The sequence below is a fragment of the Eschrichtius robustus genome, chromosome 20 (genome assembly GCF_028021215.1).
Source record: "Eschrichtius robustus isolate mEscRob2 chromosome 20, mEscRob2.pri, whole genome shotgun sequence".
Taxonomy (NCBI): domain Eukaryota; kingdom Metazoa; phylum Chordata; class Mammalia; order Artiodactyla; family Eschrichtiidae; genus Eschrichtius; species Eschrichtius robustus.
In genome coordinates, this window is record NC_090843.1 from 57,684,211 (window position 1) to 57,702,457 (window position 18,247).

Here is an 18,247-nt window from a genome sequence, read left to right on the forward strand (position 1 = left end):
AAAGAGGTACAAGGAAACACTGCGGGTGATGGATGTGTTCATTATTGTGATTCTGGGGAGAGTTTCATGGGTGTATACATATGTCAAAACTTATCAAATTATGGATGTTAACCTGACTTACTGTGGTAATCATTTCGCAATATATACAAATATAGAATCATGATGTTATACACCAGAAATTAATGTTACCTGTCAGTTATATGTCAATTAAAAAAATCTTTTGACTTACCAAATGGTACATTTTCTTTCATTGAAAAAATTTTTTTTCTTTTTTCTTTTTCTTTATTTTTTTTGCTGTGTTGGGTCTTCGTTGCTGTGTATGGGCTTTCTCTAGTTGTGGTGAGCAGGAGCTACTCTTCGTGGCGGTTCGTGGGCTTCTCATTGCAGTGCGCGGGCTTCTCATTGCGGTGGCTTCTCTTGTTGCGGAACATGGGCTCCAGGCGCGCAGGCTTCAGTAGCTGTGGCTCGCAGCCTCAGTAGTTGTGGCTCTCGGGCTCTAGAGCGCAGGCTCAGTAGTTGTGGCGCACGGGCTTAGTTGCTCCGCGGCATGTGGGATCTTCCCAGACCAGGGCTCGAACGCGTGTCCCCTGCATTGGCAGGCGGATTCTTAACCACTGCGCCACCAGGGAAGTCCCCAAATTGTACATTTTAAATATGTGCAGTTTATTGTTTGTCGATTATATCTCAATAGAGCTGTTTTAAAAAACAAAACCAACCGTATTCAATTCTATTTTAAGCACTATGTGACTATTACATTATTCATCTGCATTAAAACCCTAAGATGTAGATACTATTATTATCTCCCTTCTCATTTTACAGATGCGGTAAACAAGGCACAAAGAGCTTAGGTAACTTTCCCAAGGGCACGAAGTTAGTAAATATCAGATCTGGGACTCAAACTCAGGCAGTTTGGGCTCTTACCTATGCATACTCTTAACTATGCTGCTCTGGGTGTATGCTGCCTGAGAGGTTGTGGTGGTAGTGAAACCCTCCCAAACTGCTGATGGAAGTGGAGACTGTGATTGTCATTCTTATGAGCAAGCTGGTAGCTCTTAATCAAATTAGGTGTAAGTATACCCTATGACTCAGCAATTCTGCTCGGTGGAGATAGATATAAATAAAGACAAAGACCTAGGCAGAGGCAGAGACATATCCCCCATAAAGAGCCTTGTATGAAAATGTTCACTGCCATGTTATTTGTTGTGGTTGGGAAGTGGAGGTGACATGGGTGCTTATCAATGGGATGACTGACATTGTGGAGTATAATGCAACAATAAATTATGCAATAAATAAATAATGCAATACATTAATTATACAACAATAACTTTGATAATTATAGAACATGAATGGGTTTTTTTTTTTTTTTTGGCTGCACCCTGCAGGTTGTGGGATCTTAGTTCCCTGACCAGGAATCGAACGCATGCCCCCTGCAATGGAAGCTCAGAGTCCTGACAACTGGACCGCCAGGGAATTCCCTGAATGGGTTTTTAAAACATAGTGCTTACTGAAAATAAGTAAGATCAGATTGAAATATATAACCAGATGCTATGTACATAAATTAAAAATGTGTGCACGCAAAACAATTCATGTTTTGCAGGTGAGCATTAAATACATTGGAATGGTTGTCTTTTGAGGAAGGACAAATGAGAAATGGGTGTGGAAATAAAAGAGAATAACTTTTTAAATAAAAGCAAGATAAGACATAGATCAGTGAGGATAATGTACCAAGAACTGTGTCATTAATTCAATCCTCTGTACCTGAGACCCTCATATATTGACAAAAACAGTGACGGGACAAAGGGAGGAGATGGCATTGCTGGAGCTCAGCCGTCCAAGGTTTCCCTCCAGAAGCTGGAAGCAAAGTGGGCCTGTAGAGTAGTAGGAGCTGGACGCAGAGAGAGGGAAGAAATATCCTGGCTTTCTCCTGCCCTCCAATCTCTTACCTACTGTGGGCTGCACCAGGCCAGAAGGCAGTGAACACAGGAGCTTGAAAACAAAAGCCCACAGGGATCAGCTCCCCATGACATAGGGCAGAGCTTAGGAAGGGCTACAACTGGTTCTGCGATCAAACGGGCCAAAGATTAATTTCTAGGCAAATCAACACACACAGGCTCCAGTGCGAAGTGCCCACTTGTATCCTGTGTCTCTCTCCTTCCTTTTCCATCCTCTCTCAATCGACCTCTTTCTCTCACTGTCCCAGCCATTTTTCTTCCTCCCTCCCAACTGTCTCTCCTTACTCCTGTTGTCTCTTCTACTCCTCCATCTCTCTCTCCATACTCTACTCTGTCTCCTGTATCTAGCTCTGACTTGCTTTCCTTGATTCCACTTTCTCTGCGGTTTAAACTCCTGGAAGCGTCAGAACACAGCATCTGAATGAGATCAGGAATGTGCCGTGCCCTGAGTGCCAGGACAGACCCCAGCCCTGCACTCCACCTGCTACACTGACTTATCATCTGCCCCCAATCTGTGCCTCCCCCAACTCCCTTTTTTCCTCTTGGCACCCTTCTTGGCTTTTCCTCTCTCCCTGCCCTCCTCCCTTTGTGGTATTCCAGCATCCCTGGCTTTCCTTTTACCTTCCTGACCGGTCCCTCTCCGCTTCCATCAATCGCTTCTGCTCCTTTCTGCTCATAAATGATTGGTTCTCCTCAACCAGCAGACCTTAGTTCTTCATCTACATCCCCTTGGTCAGATATGTGGAGCCATTCACCAAAGGTTTCCCCGCTTTGTGATTGCTCCCTAATCTGCATTCTTGGCCATCAGGAGCAGACCCTCATTCCATTCGTTCAACAAACATTTACTGAGTGCCCACCCCTAGGCTGGGTGCTGGGGATACAGAGGTAAACAAGATGATCATCTGTCCTCAAGGTTAAGGTGCAGAGAAGAAATGATGACAGTACACTATATTGGGGACACATGGACATTTTTTTTTTTTAATAAATTTATTTATTTATTTTTGGCTGTGTTGGGTCTTCGCTGTGTTGCACGCAGGCTTTCTCTAGTTGTGGCGAGCGGGAGCTTCTCTTGTTGCGGAGCATGGGCTCTAGGCGCGCGGGCTCAGTAGTTGTGGCACACGGGCTTAGTTGCTCCGTGGCATGCGGGATCTTTCCGGACCAGGGCTCGAACCCATGTCCCCTGCATTGGCAGGCAGATTCTTAACCACTGTGCCACCAGGGAAGTCCTGGGGACACATGGATTTCTGGAGGAAGGCCAAGGAAGGTATCACAGAGAGGGTGAGCTTTTTTTGGAGGATGAATAGGAGTCCTCTGGTATTGCAGACTGAGGGATTAGCATGGCAAAGGCACCAAGGAGTGAAACAGCAGTGTGTTCTAGGTACAAGAAGTAGTTAGGAATTGACTAAAACTCGAGGGGAGAGGACAGAACGTGAGGCAGAGATAGAAGAGGAAAGGCAGGAGGTTTTGTTCACTCTGAAAAGGGGTTTGAACTTGACAGTAGGCAACAAAGACTTTTGGGGGGAGCGTGAGTGAGAGGTTGGACTGTTTTGTATGGTACTCTGCCCTCCCTGCTGGGGAAGAGGAGGAGCAGGGAGACCAGTCAGGGTGATGGTGGTCCGGACCAAAGTGGCAACAGTACAGGTGGAGAAAATCAGATGAATATGAGAGTTTAGGAGGTCAAAACACCAACGCTGATAACTAACTGGATAAAGGGAGGGTGGGCGGGTGCAGGAGAGGAGAAATCAAGCATGACTTCCTCCTTCTGATAGGAGTGACAGGATGGCTAATAGGACCATTCACTGGGATGAGGAAGTTAGCAGGAGGAGCAGGTTTGGACACGCTGATCATGTGAGCTGCCCACCCACGCGGCTGCTGAACAGTCGGATCTGGAGCTCCAGAAAGAGGCCTGGGCTGGAAGTAATGGAAGCCTTAGAGGTAGAATGACGGGGACAGTGGGCCGGAGACCACCCTGGCCCGATCCGCTGCGGATCCGCGTTCTCCCTCCAGGTGGCACTAAAGCCCCGCGCTTCCGAGTCCCGTTTTTCCAGACGCGCGCTCTCTGTACTCGGAGTGTTCCGCTGCTCTGGGGACTCGCCACCTCTAGGTCGCGCCCTCCTCGCTGGGCAGGATTTAGCTGGGGATTCAAACCCGAAGCGACCTCTAGAGAGCGTGTCCAAGTCGTCCACGCGGCCAGCACATTCTTGGCGGCTCAGGAGCCTCAGGACTGGTGACGTGGTTGGTGTGACCACCTGTCCCTCGGGCCGCCTCCAGGAACCAACGTGGGGAACCGGTGCAGGGGAAGGGCCAGATAGACAGTGCCCAGAGCAGGGATGCATGGAAAGAGAACCACCAAGACCAGACACCCGACCCGCTAGGAACGGAATTTCCTGTGCCCAAGGCCATCTCCGCGTGGGAAGCGTGTCGCGGATCCTTTAAGGCTCCGTCTCCCTGCCCTCCCCCGCCCGGGACCGGCCGGGACACCCGGGACCTGACATTTGGCGTCTCCCAATGTGGGAGCTAAAAATAACCACTGTGGGTTACTCCAGGCCATTGCTCCGCACCCACCCCGCGCGCCGGCTCGCGCAGTTCCGGGCCCGAGTTCTCTCCCGGGCAAGTGTACCTGGTCCGTCCCTTCCTCTCGGACCCCGCCGTCTCGAGCCGCCGCGCAGGGCTTTGAAGTCGCTTCTTCAGCCCCGAACCTTGGGCGGTGGGCGGAGTCCTCACACTGAGGGGAACTTGGCCTCCAAGGGTCCCAGGACCCCCTTTTCAAAACATCCGGGCCGGAGGCCGGCGGGAACCCGAGGGGCGCGTCTCGCCGGGCACGCTGACGGGCGTGGCCTCGCTAGCCTACCCTACAGCAGGTGCCAAACTCTCAGCCTCAGGGAGGGGCGTGGCCTTCTGGGGTGTGCGGGCTCCTGGCCAATGGGTGCTGTGAAAGGCGTGGCCCTGGGGACAGCCGGGGCTGCTCTTCGGGTCTTTCCCCAGCCGGCCAGGCTCAGCCAGATCCCCGGGAGCTGCTCTCTGGCTCCTCGGCTTGTGGCTGTGGGTCCCGCCAGGCTCGCCATCCGCACAAAGCTCCGCGACCCCCATCGCCCCCGCTCCCTCTGCCCGCCAAGGCTAGGGCCGCAGACCCCTAGTCGCCTCCCTCTCATCTACGGCAGCTCGTGCGTCTCCAGTTCCTAAGACAAGATGCCGTCGGGCTTCCAACAGATCGGCTCCGAAGTAGGGTTTGGCATGCGGGGGCGCGACGCGGACACGGGTCCCGCTTTTCTCGGGCTGGGGTCGCGGTTGGGGTCAGCTAGGGGGCGGTCCTTGCGCAGACGCAGGGGGTGGGGGGGGTGGGGGACTGGCTATTTATAGCCGGGCTGGACAACCCGTGACGGTCGGATTCCAGTCCCTCCAAGAGGCATAGCGGGTCTGGGGGATTATTCGGGAGCTAGGACCAAGGCTGGATTCTGCGAGTCCAGGGTTCGCTCCCTTCTCTAGTTGGCAGCGAGTTGCGCCGGGATCGTGGACACTCTGCCCTCAAGAAAGCAGATCCAGGCGGGTCTTGCCCTCCAGCAGCTGTCCGTCTGTCTCGGCTCGCCCAAAATTTTTCGAGGACCGGAGGTTCTCCGTAGGCCCCCCCCCCCCACTCTTGGCAGTCCTCCAGGACGCTGAACTTTCCCTCGCCCCACGGTTGGTGGAGGGGTAGAGGGGAGTGTCAGCCCTTCCTCCCCCAGCTCAGGTTTCCGTTTGGAGACAGTCTGTGCCGCCAGCGATGAGCCACCACCGCTACCGCACCTCATACCACCTTCCCGCCCCCATCCCCTGGGCAAGGCTCTCCCAGGCAAAAGCCAGCATGGCCCCCTGCCCTTCGTCGCAGCTTAGAGGGGGAAGGGAAGCTGGGGCGGAGACAGAGAAGGCCATAGGCCAGGAGGAATGACCTCGATGTCCTTTTGGGAATTGCCTTTCTTGAGCCTGTTGGGGGCTTCCGGGAGCCCGCGGAGAGAACCCCCAGATGGGAGGGGAGAGGACAGAGGCTGATGACGATAATGCACTTGTCACTTTATAAAACCAGCACTGTTGGGGACACTGTTAACGTTTGATTTTGATTTTCACACTTTCACTGACAGGTAGGCAAATTAGGCAACATCACCCCTATCTCCCCAGTTCAGAGTGGGGCAGTGACTTACCCAAGGTCACACAAATCTGAACTCAGGTCTTGTAAGGCCAAGCCTGTCCCAAGGTCACAGAGAAATTGTGAGACCCAGGTCCTCAAACATTTCTCTGCCTACTGGACTCAAACATCAGTTTCTCCTCCATGCCCTGGTACTCTCGGGTTCTTCCTGCTCTTGTTTACGTTGAGATCTTCAAGCGATTCCTAATATGGCCCACTTTCCCTCGCCCAACATGTTGGATGGACCCCAGCATCTCAAGGCTCCTGCTGGGCCTGGGCCCCTGGAGGAAGAAAAGATGCCATGATTCCATGTGATATGCCTCCTCTCTGCTTCCGCCTGCCCAGGATGGGGAGCCCCCCCAGCAACGAGTCACTGGGACCCTGGTCCTCACCGTATTCTCCGCTGTGCTCGGCTCCCTGCAGTTTGGCTACAACATCGGGGTCATCAATGCCCCCCAGAAGGTGAGGGGCTACAGCCGGCAGAGTGGGGTGCCCAGACAAGGCAGGGGGTGTTGGGGGTGAGCAGAGAGGGAGGAGTCTGCAGGGAATAACTCCTGTGCTGTCCCCCAGGTGATTGAACAGAGCTACAATGAGACGTGGCTGGGGAGGCAGGGGCCTGAGGGACCCGGCTCCATCCCACCAGGCACCCTCACCATGCTCTGGGCTCTCTCCGTGGCCATCTTCTCTGTGGGTGGCATGATCTCCTCCTTCCTGATTGGCGTCATCTCTCAGTGGCTGGGAAGGTATGGGGCTGGAGGGCAAGGGAGAACAGGAAGGGAGCCAGAGTACCAGTGCCCTAACTCTCACAGCCCCACTCTTTGCCTGCCAGGAAGAGGGCAATGCTGTTCAACAACACCCTGGCAGTGCTAGGGGGCGCCCTCATGGGCCTGGCCAAGGCGGCTGCCTCCTACGAGTTGCTCATTCTTGGACGGTTCCTCATTGGCGCCTACTCAGGTACCCGCGGGCACTGTGGTCGCGCCCAGTGCCTTGCTCTCCTTCACTCTCCCTGGGCTTGGGGGTCAGAGTGGGCAGCTGCCCTCAGAAGCTCTCTCCTTCCCTCTGCCCAGGGCTGACGTCAGGGCTGGTGCCCATGTACGTGGGGGAGATCGCCCCCACTCACCTGCGGGGCGCCTTGGGGACACTCAACCAACTGGCCATCGTCATTGGCATCCTGATCGCCCAGGTGACTGGACCTGGCCTCACGGGAGGCTGGGCAGGGGGTTGGGGTGGGGCTCTGGGGACAGGCTGAACGGCCTGCCCTCCTTCCCACCCTTCTGCCACAGGTGCTGGGCTTGGAGTCCATACTGGGCACTGCTACACTATGGCCACTACTCCTGGGCATCACTATGCTGCCTGCCCTCCTGCAGCTGGTCCTGCTGCCCTTCTGCCCAGAAAGCCCCCGCTACCTCTACATTATCCGGAACCTGGAGGGGCCCGCCAGAAAGAGTGAGCTCCCGCGCCATCTTGCTGGAGCCTGTCCTCCTCCCAGGCCCCCTCCCTACCCTCTCAGACCTGACCCTCCTCACCTCCAGGTTTGAAGCGCCTGACAGGCCAGGCCGACGTGTCTGAAGCGCTGGCTGGGCTGAAGGAGGAGAAGCGGAAGCTGGAGCGTGAGCGGCCACTGTCCCTGCTCCAGCTCCTGGGCAGCCACATCCACCGGCAACCCCTCGTCATTGCAATTGTGCTGCAGCTGAGCCAGCAGCTGTCGGGCATCAACGCAGTACGTATGCAGCAGCCTCCAGGAAAGGCAAGGGTCAGGGAAGAGCCTGAGAGGAGGGAAGGAGGGAGCACGCCCCCTCCATTAAAATTCAGGGTCGGTCCAGCTTGGAGTGGCTGCAAGGGAGGGAGGGACCCAGGGACCCATCCCTGCCATCCCCTTTTCTTCTCGCCCACCTCTAGGTTTTCTATTATTCAACCAGCATCTTCGAGACGGCGGGGGTAGGGCAACCAGCCTACGCCACCATCGGAGCCGGTGTGGTCAACACGGTCTTCACCTTGGTCTCGGTAACTGCTGGCCTCTGGAAGGGCCCCCACCATTGGTTTCACATCCCTGGGCGTCCTGGAGGTCCAGCTCTTGGTTGGCCCCACCCACCTAACCCCTCCCACTTCCCAAGCCTTAAAGGCCCCTTGCAAGCCCTGACTCTCCCCTCAGGTGTTCTTGGTGGAACGGGCTGGGCGCCGGACCCTCCAACTCCTGGGCCTGGCAGGCATGTGTGGCTGTGCCATCTTGATGACCGTGGCTCTGCTTCTGCTGGTGAGGCCTAGGGAGAGGGAAGGGGACCCGCGGCCCAACCCAGGGGAACTGCCCCAAGGGGCTCTGTAGGCAGCCAGGGCCATGCCTCAACATACATGCCTTTGATCCTGAGGCCAGGCCGTATGCCAGGACCGTGCTACCGACGGACCCAGGCTGCACTTCCTCCTCTGGGTGGAAGCTGTAGCACAATCCTGGCAGCCAGGGAGGAGAGCCCCTGTCGAGCCCCAGGACCAATAATAATTCCTAAGGACCCAGCTCTAGAACCAAGTGGGAATCCACAGTCATAAGAGCTGGGAGACCACATGTTCCCTCTGCCCTGAATTGGCAAAGGGTAGCCAGCTGAATGTCAAATGCTCAACGACCTATTCTAACCAAGGGTGGCCGGCCCCCTGTGAGCGGCTGAGAGGGGTAGATGCCAGTTTGCTGGGTTGAGGGCAAAGGAAGATCCAGAAAGACCTGACCTGAATTCTCCACCCTCCCTGCCTGGCCCCCAGGAGCAGGTTCCAGCCATGAGCTATGTCTCCATCGTGGCCATCTTTGGCTTTGTGGCCTTCTTTGAGATTGGCCCTGGCCCCATCCCTTGGTTCATCGTGGCCGAGCTCTTCAGCCAGGGACCCCGCCCAGCAGCCATGGCTGTGGCTGGTTTCTCCAACTGGACATGCAACTTCATCATTGGCATGGGTTTCCAGTATGTTGCGGTAGGTCCCCTGCCCTGTCCCCATCTCCCACATGGTCAGCCAGAGGACGGCAACTCACACTCACAACTAGCCCAGTTGCTTTTCAGTCAGCATTTCCCCCTTTCCCCTGCCCATAGAGTGCTGGTCTGGGGATCACTTTGGTGGACCACGTGGGTCCTGAAGACCACCTGTTCCACCAGAATCAAAGAAGGGAACTGACCTAGATTGGATAACAACAGAGGTTTCTTAACAAACTAGTGGCATAACTTACTTAGACTAGGAGTAATATTACAAACTTCATATTAATACTGCAAATGGCCGGGAATCCACTCTGACTTCAGTGACTCAGGATGGTAAGAGAGGGTAAAACCAGGAGAGTTGGGGTTCAGATAATTCTTTTCTCACTAAATTCTCCTGGTAATTTCTCTTGCCCCACAAAGGAGCCACCTGCTTTGTGCAGTATCCCTGTGAAGGCCTTAGTCCCTGGCTTGCCTGAGGCCACCCGTTCCCTCCCCTCTGTCAACACCTCTTTCTCCACTTGTCCCAGGATGCTATGGGTCCCTACGTCTTCCTTCTATTCGCGGTCCTCCTGCTTGGCTTCTTCATCTTCACCTTCTTAAAAGTGCCTGAAACCCGCGGCCGGACGTTTGACCAGATCTCAGCCGCCTTCCGCCGGACACCCTCTCTTTTAGAGCAGGAGGTGAAACCCAGCACAGAGCTTGAGTACTTAGGGCCAGATGAGAATGACTGAGGGGCCAAGCAGGGGCGGGAGAGCCAGTTCTTCAACCCGCCCAGAGACCCCCTCCTTTCCTCTGCAGCACTTTAACCCTCTCTTCCCCATTACTTCCAGGGTGGAGACACCCCCTGCAGCCTGGTGGAATTGGGAAGCTGGAGGGAAGGGTGGTCTGAGCACCCCCCTCATTCCCCTCGTGTGACTCTTGGATTATTTGTGTTGTGGTTAGGCTGTGGCCGTGGGGTGGGCCATTCTCCCTTCTCGTCCCCTCCTTCCTCTGTAGCCCACCTGCACCCCACCCCAGCTCCAGGGTACTTCTGCCCCCGGCCAGAGTAGGGGGATTATAGGGAGGAGAGGCTCTAAGACTGACTTTCTGGTGGGCATGAACTGAAACCAAGAGCAGGACTGGAGAAGAGATATCCAGTTCCTGCCACCTTGGACTCCTCCCACTCTGGCACTTTCTCTGAATTCTTACCACAGACTCTGGGTGAAAGGGGGGGAGGGTCTGTCTTGTCCCCTCCAGGGCAAAGGACGCACCCCTCCCAAGATCTAACCTCACCTCTCTCACTGCAGGCTCAGTGCTCTTGCTCGGCCTTCCGGGGTGAGAGGGAACACACATCCACATGTGGGGAGAGGAAGGGACAGCAGGCGCCTCTCTAGACTCAGGGTTCCGGGCCCCACCCCAGCTGCTCCCCAAGGCTGCCAGATGGGGGCCCCAGCTCTTTTCTCCTCTCCCATCCCGGGAGGGTGTTGTACCCAAAGGCTTTTGACCAACTAAGGGAAAGAGGGATTTGAAAGGCTGCCTGTGAACGCTGGGCTGGGAGGAGCCTTCAGATATTTTTGTATATGTTTGAAAAAGAAGGGGCAGGGAGAAAAAACTGAAGGTCTGTTGTACTAAATGTATATATATATAGATCCGTATATAAAGTTACTGTATGAGATGAGCGTCCTGTCATGCGAAGACACTCCGGGATGGGCTGAGGCAGGGACCATAGCCACTCCAACCCCCGTCTCCTCTCCATCCTGCCTCAGCTCGAGGCCGCAGAACCCTCTGGATGCTGTCACTCACTCACCCCCCCCACCTAAAGAGTTGTAGTCACTGCTTTCCTTAACGGTAGTAAATGCTCGGAAAGGTGACGCTGCAGGTGCCAGACGCTGCTCTCGGCACTTCAGGAAACACTCATTCTGCCAGGGAGGCATTAGCCCCGTTTCACAGATGGGAAAAGTCAACTTCACAGGGATGAAGGCACTTCTGCAGAGCCGTACAGCTAGAAACGTGGGCACAAGGATCCGAGCGCAGGCCCTGCCGCCGCCCCCCTCTACAGGGAGTTACCGGCGAGGCTCTGAACAGAAAAGAGGCAGAGACCAAGACAACAGGAAAGCCTGTTTTTGTTTTTACTGGAGGCTCAGGTGGCACATGACAGTTCATAAAATGGCTTCAGAGGTAGGGGGTAGTGGGGAAACAAAAAATAAACTGGGAGGGGAAAGAAAAACAACCAGGAAGAGGTAAAAGCTGGCTGGTTCCTTCTCAGCCTGATTTAGGGGAGGGAGTTGGTGCCTCTGAACAATAACGATGGATCCCTTCCTTTAACCCTTGGTCAGGGAGAGAGAGAAAAAAAAGCCAAAGGCTGTTGCTTTGGCCCTCCTGAGTCTCCAGGAAAAAGGGGAAAAGCTGGTGTTTTGATGTCATGAACTGTGGGAAAGCGGGGAGGGAGGTGCTGGGTAGGATACAGGTCAGTTGGAAAAACTGGCAGATACCTGAGAGGAAGAGAGACCGAAAAATCACGACCGGCAGCTTATCACCACCCAGCCCCAACCCCACCCTCTTGGTACCCGCCCTGGGCTTGCCACTCACCAGATGGTGGCTCTGGGTGTCCTTTGAGTTGGAATCACTCCGGTATGGCGGTTGGGGGGCCCCCACTGTTGATGGGGGCCGAGGTCTAGAGAGAACAAGGGTGGTCAACTGAGACCCTCTTGTCCTTTGGAGCCCCCAACTTCAACCTCCTCCCACCTTTTCTCTTCCCGTTCCTCCCCCAGTTCACATCCACAGGCTGGTGCTGGGGCTCCCAGCAGAGCTGAGAGGGAGTCTGCAGGGGGTGACGTGGGCTCGACCGCCTCTGCTGGGGTTTCCTGGTGGGTTGGGGTGCCCGCCAGGCGTACTGTCTCTTGGGTTCAGGCTGCGTGAAACAGGGTGGGTGGGAGCAAGGTCAGGAGAAGGGGGACAAAGAGTGGGAAGGGAAAGGAAAAGAAGACAGAAGTGGGGGAAGAAGGGAGACAGGCAAGTTGGCCCCAGCCTTTTCTTTCATTCTCCCCCACCACACACTGACAGTCCAAGGTCCTCACCTCCGGGGCTGTGGGCTGCCCGGGTCCAGGGGGCTGCTGCCGTCTCCGCTGGAAGTAGGGGCGGTTCCGTGGGCGCTGGGGCTCAGGCCGGGAACCGTCAGTGGGGCCTTGGCTGGACTTGGTCTCGCCATCCCCACCTTCTGTGGTGGGCTGCTGGGGTGGCCTGGGGTGGAAAGGCCTGGGGAGAGAAGCAGGGACCCTGAAGGGACAGGAGCCCAGTGCGGCCCACGTCCCTCCCTCCCAGGGCCACCCAGCAGAGGTGGACCAGCCTGCCTCTCCATCCCCACCCCACCCCAGCAGTGCCTGCTAACCCCTGGGCACCTCAGCAGTGATCGCTCAGCTACCCAGCTCTCGTGACCACTGGCTTCAGGGCCATCCCCCTCCCATCCTCCTGTCCCCATACTGGCTGGCGAAGGGGAAGACAGAGCCCGGGACAGGGAGTCTTACCTTCGGTACCTGGGCCGGAATCTGGGTGGGGGGACCCGCTCATCTCCCTGCTGTTGGTCCCTCTCCAATGGGGCTGTCTCTTTGGGTTCTGCCCCGTCAGTGCCCTGGGAACACACAAAGGCCCGGGTGAGCCGGGTGGCACCAGCTGTCCAGGCGTCTGCAGGTCTTCCCAGGCCACCATTCTGCTTCGTCTGGGGACTCTGGTCTCCAGCCTCACCAACTCTCGCAGCTGGTTCCCACGTTCCCAGTTCCCCTCACCTCTATGGGCTGCTGCTGGTTGGGGGGCCGAGGGCCTCGCACAAAGCGCCGTCGGTAGAAGAAGGGTGGTGGGCGCCGTCGTCTGGGCCGCTGCCCGGAGTCTTCAGCACGCTCCCCTTCGCGACCTGGTTCTGTCCCGCCTGACGGAGCCTCTGCCACCATGGGTGGCGGGGCAGCTGGGCGGGGCCGGGGGATGAATCGGCGGAACCTACGTCGGTTGGGGGCATAGCGGCTGCCCTTCACTGGCACCCCTCCGGGCCCAGTTACATTAGCAGCTTCTGCGCCCTGCGGGGGGAGGTGGGGAGGAACGGGTGAGAACCTGCTCCAAAAACAGGTGCGCAACCTTCCCAGCCTTGCCTGAATCATTGTCTTCCCGTCCTTCCAGCTAAACGCCCCTCTCCAGCTTTCCTCCTGTTCCTCTAACTTCTACTTCTTTCCACCCTCCCCAGAGAAGGAGTGGCAGGTGTTCGGACCCTTCTAGGAGGGGCCACATCTGCAACTGGTCCTTTTGAAATAGCTGCCACTGGACCCTCTTGAGGTTTAGCCTGGAGGTGGGGTGGGGGTGGGGAGGGAGAAAGAGGGCTGGCAGTAGGTGTCCATCTCCGGGAGGGCTGATTCTGAGAGGAGAATGTGGGCACGGGCCCCCCGCGGAGAACAGGCATGGGAGTATTTGGTGAACTACACAGAAACCCAGATACTGCTGACTGGTGACAGGGACACGTTCTTTAGGACATCCCTTGGAGCGGCCAGAGCGTTAAGGACAACAAGGTCTGCGTGAGGACACAGTCCTGGTCCTACAGCCTGGGCTGCTCGGCCAGAGGAAGAGCTGGCCTGAGGAGGCCAGAGCCTCAGGGGACTTCCAGGCCACCCTCCCATGGCTTGGTGGTTTCTCTATCCCACCGCAGCCCCCGAACCTTCTCTCCTTCCACGACATCGAACTCCACAGTCTCCCCATCTCCAACGCTGCGCAGAAACTTCCTTGGGTTGTTTCTTTTAATAGCTGTCTGGTTAGGGAAAGGCCAGGAGAAAGGTGAGGACAGCCAGCCGGGAGTCTCTCGCACCCCTGCTGGGTCCACCACCCAATTTCATTCTTTTCAAAATTTTATTGAATACTTGTGGGTCGGGGCTGGAGGGTGGAGCAAGGAGAAGGCAGTCAAAGTTTAGCAGGGGAAAAGCCACAAACTAGGGGCTTTCAAACAACTGTGCATTTCACCATGGTCCCCAGGACACACTCCCTCCTCCCCGACCCCTAAAGGATTTCAAGAAGGGAAGCAAGAAACATGAACTCAAAAGCAAAACAAAAAGCCAAGAGAGTCTTAAGTTGCAAAGTGGGTAAAACGTACTGTGTTTCTTACCTCAATCCCACTGAGAGCGCTTTCCACCAAAGCAGTGGTTCTCAAACTGTGCGTGCATCACAAACACCTGGAGAGCTTGTAAAAACAGGCTGCTGGTCCCTCCCCCAAGCCTGATTGATTCGCTAGGTCTGAGGTGGGCCTGAGAATTTGGATGTCAGGTGATGCTGCTGTTGCAGGGACCACACTTTGAGAACCACTGCACCCAAGTAGCGCAAGCCTGTGTCCTTTCCCTCGGACACTGCCTGTGATTCATTCCAAGGGTGTTCACAGGTCCCAGTAGGTAGTGAGCGTGCCAGGCCCAGAGGGCAACAGGTACGTTTCTTACAGAGACAACCCAACACAAGTGGGGCCAATGCAGTTAATACAGGCACCTGAGGCGGGTGGATGGGGGAACTATTTCCGGGTAGGAGGTGAAAGCTGGAGAAACATGATCTGTGCTGCTAAGGATAAGGGCAAAAGCCATCAGAGAGGGAGGGTTCCTCCCCTCAGAAAGCCAACCTAGCTCTTACCTGGTGAACAAAGACATCCTCCTTGGTGTCATTCCTGCAGGACAGGATGGGTTGTTAGGGGGTGACTTTGGTAAGGCGCTCACCTCCACTGAAGCCTCCCTAGCTGCCATTCCTAAGACTTGTGGCCCCATCCTCTCCACCTTCCATGGCAGCTTGGGGTGAAACAGGGCCCAGGGAGTGAGACAAGAGCCAGCGGGGACCCCCTGAAGCTGGTATGAAGCAAATATCCCTAAAACCTCCATGAAAAACCTGGGCTTCACGAGGAAACGGCTGTGGGGGGAGGCAAAGGCACCTTGAAGGAGCTGGGCCAGCTTTCACCTGCTGAGCACTCCACCCTCTACCCCGGGGCACCTTAGAACCTGGTGGTGCTGGGTATAACTGTCCCCAGCCAACAACCCCTCTTCCCCAACCCACATCACGGGTGGAAAATTCCACTCGGTTTCCTTCCTTCTATAGTCAAGGAGGGAGAAAGTGGGGACAGGAGTTGAGGTGCAGAATACGTTTGAGGAGGGGAAAATGGGTCAAGAACTTGCTCCAAACAGCCACAAAACTGTATTCTCAGCCTGGAGGTGAACCCCAGGCCCCCTCTCAACACACCAAGAGATCAAGGATGAGAGAGAATATTCGAACTGTCACGACCTTGCCTATCACCCCAGTTTATCCTAGCACCCCAATGGGGGAGGGGAGAGGTTTTCCCTCAGAACCTCCCAGGAGTCCTCATTTCCAGAATTAGAAAGGGACCCTTCCCTAGAACAAGTGTTCTAGCTTTAAAGCACTTAGATCTGCACAAAGGTCAGCCTGCTAAGAGGGAACTGGGACCTCCCAGGAGGTCTGGGCTCGGCAGGGTGCCTGGGCTGGGGAAGGGCCCTCTGGGAGAGACCTGGCTCCGCTCAGAATCCGCCACTACGGCACCGCCCAGTGCGGGGGCGGGGGGCGGGGGGCGGGGGGTGGGAGGGGCTGCGGAACTGAAGGAAAGCAGCAGCCTCAGGCTGAGTGCTGGCGCCTCCCTTCCCCAACCCCCACCGGACGTAGTCCCATCAGGTGGGGGATTGATTCAACGAGCTAACAGCTCCGTAAGGGAGATGAGTTATGAGAGTGCTAAGTGTGCTGTCCTAAACAGGAAATGAGTGAGGATTCCAGCCCGGAGGCACAGAGAGCAGGTACATTCTGCCACAAAGGCGGCGGCAAACTAAACCAGAAGGTGACCCAGACAGGCTTGGGAGGGTCAGAGCCAGGTTTGCCAACTTCCTAGATCATTAACCCTCTGCTGCCCTTGAAGATGTGGAGGCGGCTTCGTCTTGCCCACATCTGTGCTGTGGTTAAAGACTTTTAATCAGCGTCAGCTGGACATTGCAACCATGTGCCTTGGTAGGGGTAGGGATGAGGCTGGAAAGGTGTCCAGTCCCACAGGCCAGTTTGGAAGGCACCCATTCCACCCCCTCCCTGGGTTCCTCAGATACCTGTTGATGAATCCGTAACCATTCCGCACGTTGAACCATTTGACAGTGCCCAGGACTTGGATTGCTGCCAGGCAGGGATGCAGTGGGGACAGTAAGATGGGGGAAGAGATGGAGTTTGACTCAGTTTTGAGACACTCCAAAATCTAGTCTACCTCCCTATTACCTATTAAGCTTAACTTCACGCCAACCAGGTTTCATCCAGTAGCTTCAAGGCATTCTTACCCCAGTTCCACTACGTAAATGGAAGCGCCCATACAGGGGGGCTCAGGCTTTCAAAACTCTTCCGATTCTAAGGCACGTTCCTCACATCCTACAAATCAAGGCCCTTCACCTAGAACCGGGTACTCACCTGGTCCACGAAGTTCCGCCCTCAGGTCATAACTGAGGGTCTCTCTAGCCCTCCCAGTGTAAGGATCACTAGTGCACTTGCTTCCTGGTCTCAGAGATTTAGCTAATACTAACCCGAGTCATCAAGGCCAAAGTCTCCTGCCCCGGGGGCGTGGCCAGACCCTACCAGACCAACCACACCCTCCCGCCCAAGAACTGCAGGATTTCCCACCAGGGGAACCCACTTCGGTCCGCTGGCCTCAACCTAGCTAGTCCTTTGAGTCTCGAGCCAAACCGGCCTTCGGCTTTCCGGACCCCGCCGGGCTCCACGATGCCCCTCCCCCAGCCCGCCGACCCCCTTCGAGCAGCCCTGGCGCGCGCCCCGCCCCTCACCCAGCACCGGCTTGTCCGCCTGACTCCGGGCCGGGGGCGCGGGGGTCCCCGAGGCCGCCGTCGCTGGGTTGCCAGGGGTGCGGGGGCCCGGCGCCGAGGGGGTCCCAGCAGCGGGGCCCGAGGCGGCTGCGGCTCCGACTCCGCCGCCGCCCGCCCCGCTGCCTGCTTTCTGTGACTCCACTGCGGGCACCGGAACCACCACCGCTACCACCCCTGCCGCCGTCGCGGGCACCGTGGCCGCGGGGGCCGCTGTCGCCACCACTGCCGCCTCCGCCTCGCTCATCCCGCCGGGCCCAGTACCGGCCCCCGCCGCCACCTCCTCCTCCTCCGCCGCCGCCACCGGCCCGGCCCCTCCCCCTGGCTCGCGAACCCACCGCCCCGCTTGGTCCTCGCGCCCCGAGCCTCGCCTGCACGCCGGCAGCGGGCCCTGAGCCGAGGCCAATCGCAGCCCGCAGCCGCGGCGCGCGCAGGCCCCGCCTCCCGGCCACAGGCCAATCCTAGCGGAGCTACCCCCCCCCCCCGGGCCAGCAAGCCTGCCCCGCCTCCTGGACTTCGCGCGGAGGCCGAGGCCCCCGCCTGCAGCCTCGTAAGTACACCTGGGCCCCGCCCCGTTGCCATCACGTGACCGGCCCCAGCCCAACCCATTGGCCGACGGCCTCTCTCCCCTCCTCCCCCGCCCCTTTCCACCGGCCGCGGGAAATCAAACGGGCTGGTCGCGCCCCAACCGCCACCTGTTCTCGGCACGAAGGGCGGGGCGGGGCGGGGGGCGCAGCTCCAAGGTTGCCTCTGAAGACCCGGGCGGGGGGCCTGAGCCCGCAGCCTCGGTCCCGCTCGCCTCCACTCTCGAGGCCACCCTTGCCCGCACAGCGCCAGGTGTGGTTGCTTTCTCCCAGCCCGCCCGAACCTCTCCCTAGAGGATGACCCGCACACCCTGGCCTGCGGGATCAGCCCGCGCGGCCAGCTAGACTTGCCAGCTCACGGTTGCTCTCACAAGCCGAGGACTCTCACTTTTTAGTTTGTTTTTGAGGTATAATTTACATACAGCAAAATGCACAACTCTTCGCTGAGTTTTGATAAACGTGTTCATCCGTGTAATCAACACCTTAATCAAGGTGTTTTTCCCTCGCTCTGGGAGGTTCCCTCGAGCCCCTTCCAGGCAGGTCCAACCTCCGCACAAACCACCGCTGTTCTGATGTTTTCCACCGGAGATCAGTTTCAGGGTCCACAGTGCTGGGCGCTCTGGTCTCCGGCTGGGTGGGGCCTCCGTCTCCAGCTCCTCGCCCTCTCCCTGGCCGCTCCCTCCGCCTTCTTTCTTTTATCCAACTGGTCAGGCTCTTCGGACTCAACGGCAGTTTCCTCTGCCTCCATGTCTCTCAGGGT

The 18,247-nt window shown here is 57.0% G+C and overlaps 2 protein-coding genes across 3 annotated transcripts; one reads left to right on the forward strand and one right to left on the reverse strand.

Annotated features, from left to right (window-relative positions):
• Positions 1-5,068: 5,068 nt before the first annotated feature.
• Positions 5,069-10,659, forward strand: SLC2A4 (solute carrier family 2 member 4). 2 transcript variants are annotated; one of them, XM_068529796.1, is made up of 11 exons: positions 5,069-5,174; positions 6,457-6,573; positions 6,682-6,854; positions 6,941-7,065; positions 7,179-7,294; positions 7,395-7,557; positions 7,644-7,831; positions 8,011-8,115; positions 8,264-8,365; positions 8,860-9,063; positions 9,893-10,659. In XM_068529796.1, exons 1-11 carry the CDS (start codon positions 5,142-5,144, stop codon positions 10,109-10,111), a joined length of 1,545 nt encoding a protein of 514 aa, XP_068385897.1. In that variant the 5' UTR covers positions 5,069-5,141; the 3' UTR covers positions 10,112-10,659. The 2 variants fall into 2 exon arrangements, with proteins under 2 accessions (XP_068385897.1, XP_068385898.1); XM_068529797.1 differs by having other exon boundaries at positions 9,590-10,054.
• A 495-nt stretch (positions 10,660-11,154) lies between these two features.
• On the reverse strand, positions 11,155-17,150 carry YBX2 (Y-box binding protein 2). The gene is made up of 9 exons (XM_068530739.1): positions 16,868-17,150; positions 16,148-16,211; positions 14,688-14,721; positions 13,738-13,827; positions 12,824-13,108; positions 12,566-12,669; positions 12,119-12,296; positions 11,631-11,715; positions 11,155-11,533 (listed from the first exon to the last, which is right to left on the reverse strand). Exons 1-8 carry the CDS (start codon positions 17,148-17,150, stop codon positions 11,665-11,667), a joined length of 1,089 nt encoding a protein of 362 aa, XP_068386840.1. The 3' UTR covers positions 11,155-11,533; positions 11,631-11,664.
• Between the last annotated feature and the right edge of the window lie 1,097 nt (positions 17,151-18,247).

Coding starts and splice junctions, on each gene's coding strand:
- YBX2 (XM_068530739.1), bottom strand. CDS start 17,150: ATGAGCGAGGCGGAGGCGGCAGTGGTGGCGACAGCGGCCCCCGCGGCC. Junction 14,722..16,147: donor GGTTACGGATTCATCAACAG/GTATCTGAGGAA, acceptor CCTGTCCTGCAG/GAATGACACCAAGGAGGATG. Junction 13,109..13,737: donor ATGTCGTGGAAGGAGAGAAG/GTTCGGGGGCTG, acceptor CTCCCCCCGCAG/GGCGCAGAAGCTGCTAATGT.
- SLC2A4 (XM_068529796.1), top strand. CDS start 5,142: ATGCCGTCGGGCTTCCAACAGATCGGCTCCGAA. Junction 5,175..6,456: donor TCCAACAGATCGGCTCCGAA/GTAGGGTTTGGC, acceptor CCGCCTGCCCAG/GATGGGGAGCCCCCCCAGCA. Junction 6,855..6,940: donor ATCTCTCAGTGGCTGGGAAG/GTATGGGGCTGG, acceptor TTTGCCTGCCAG/GAAGAGGGCAATGCTGTTCA.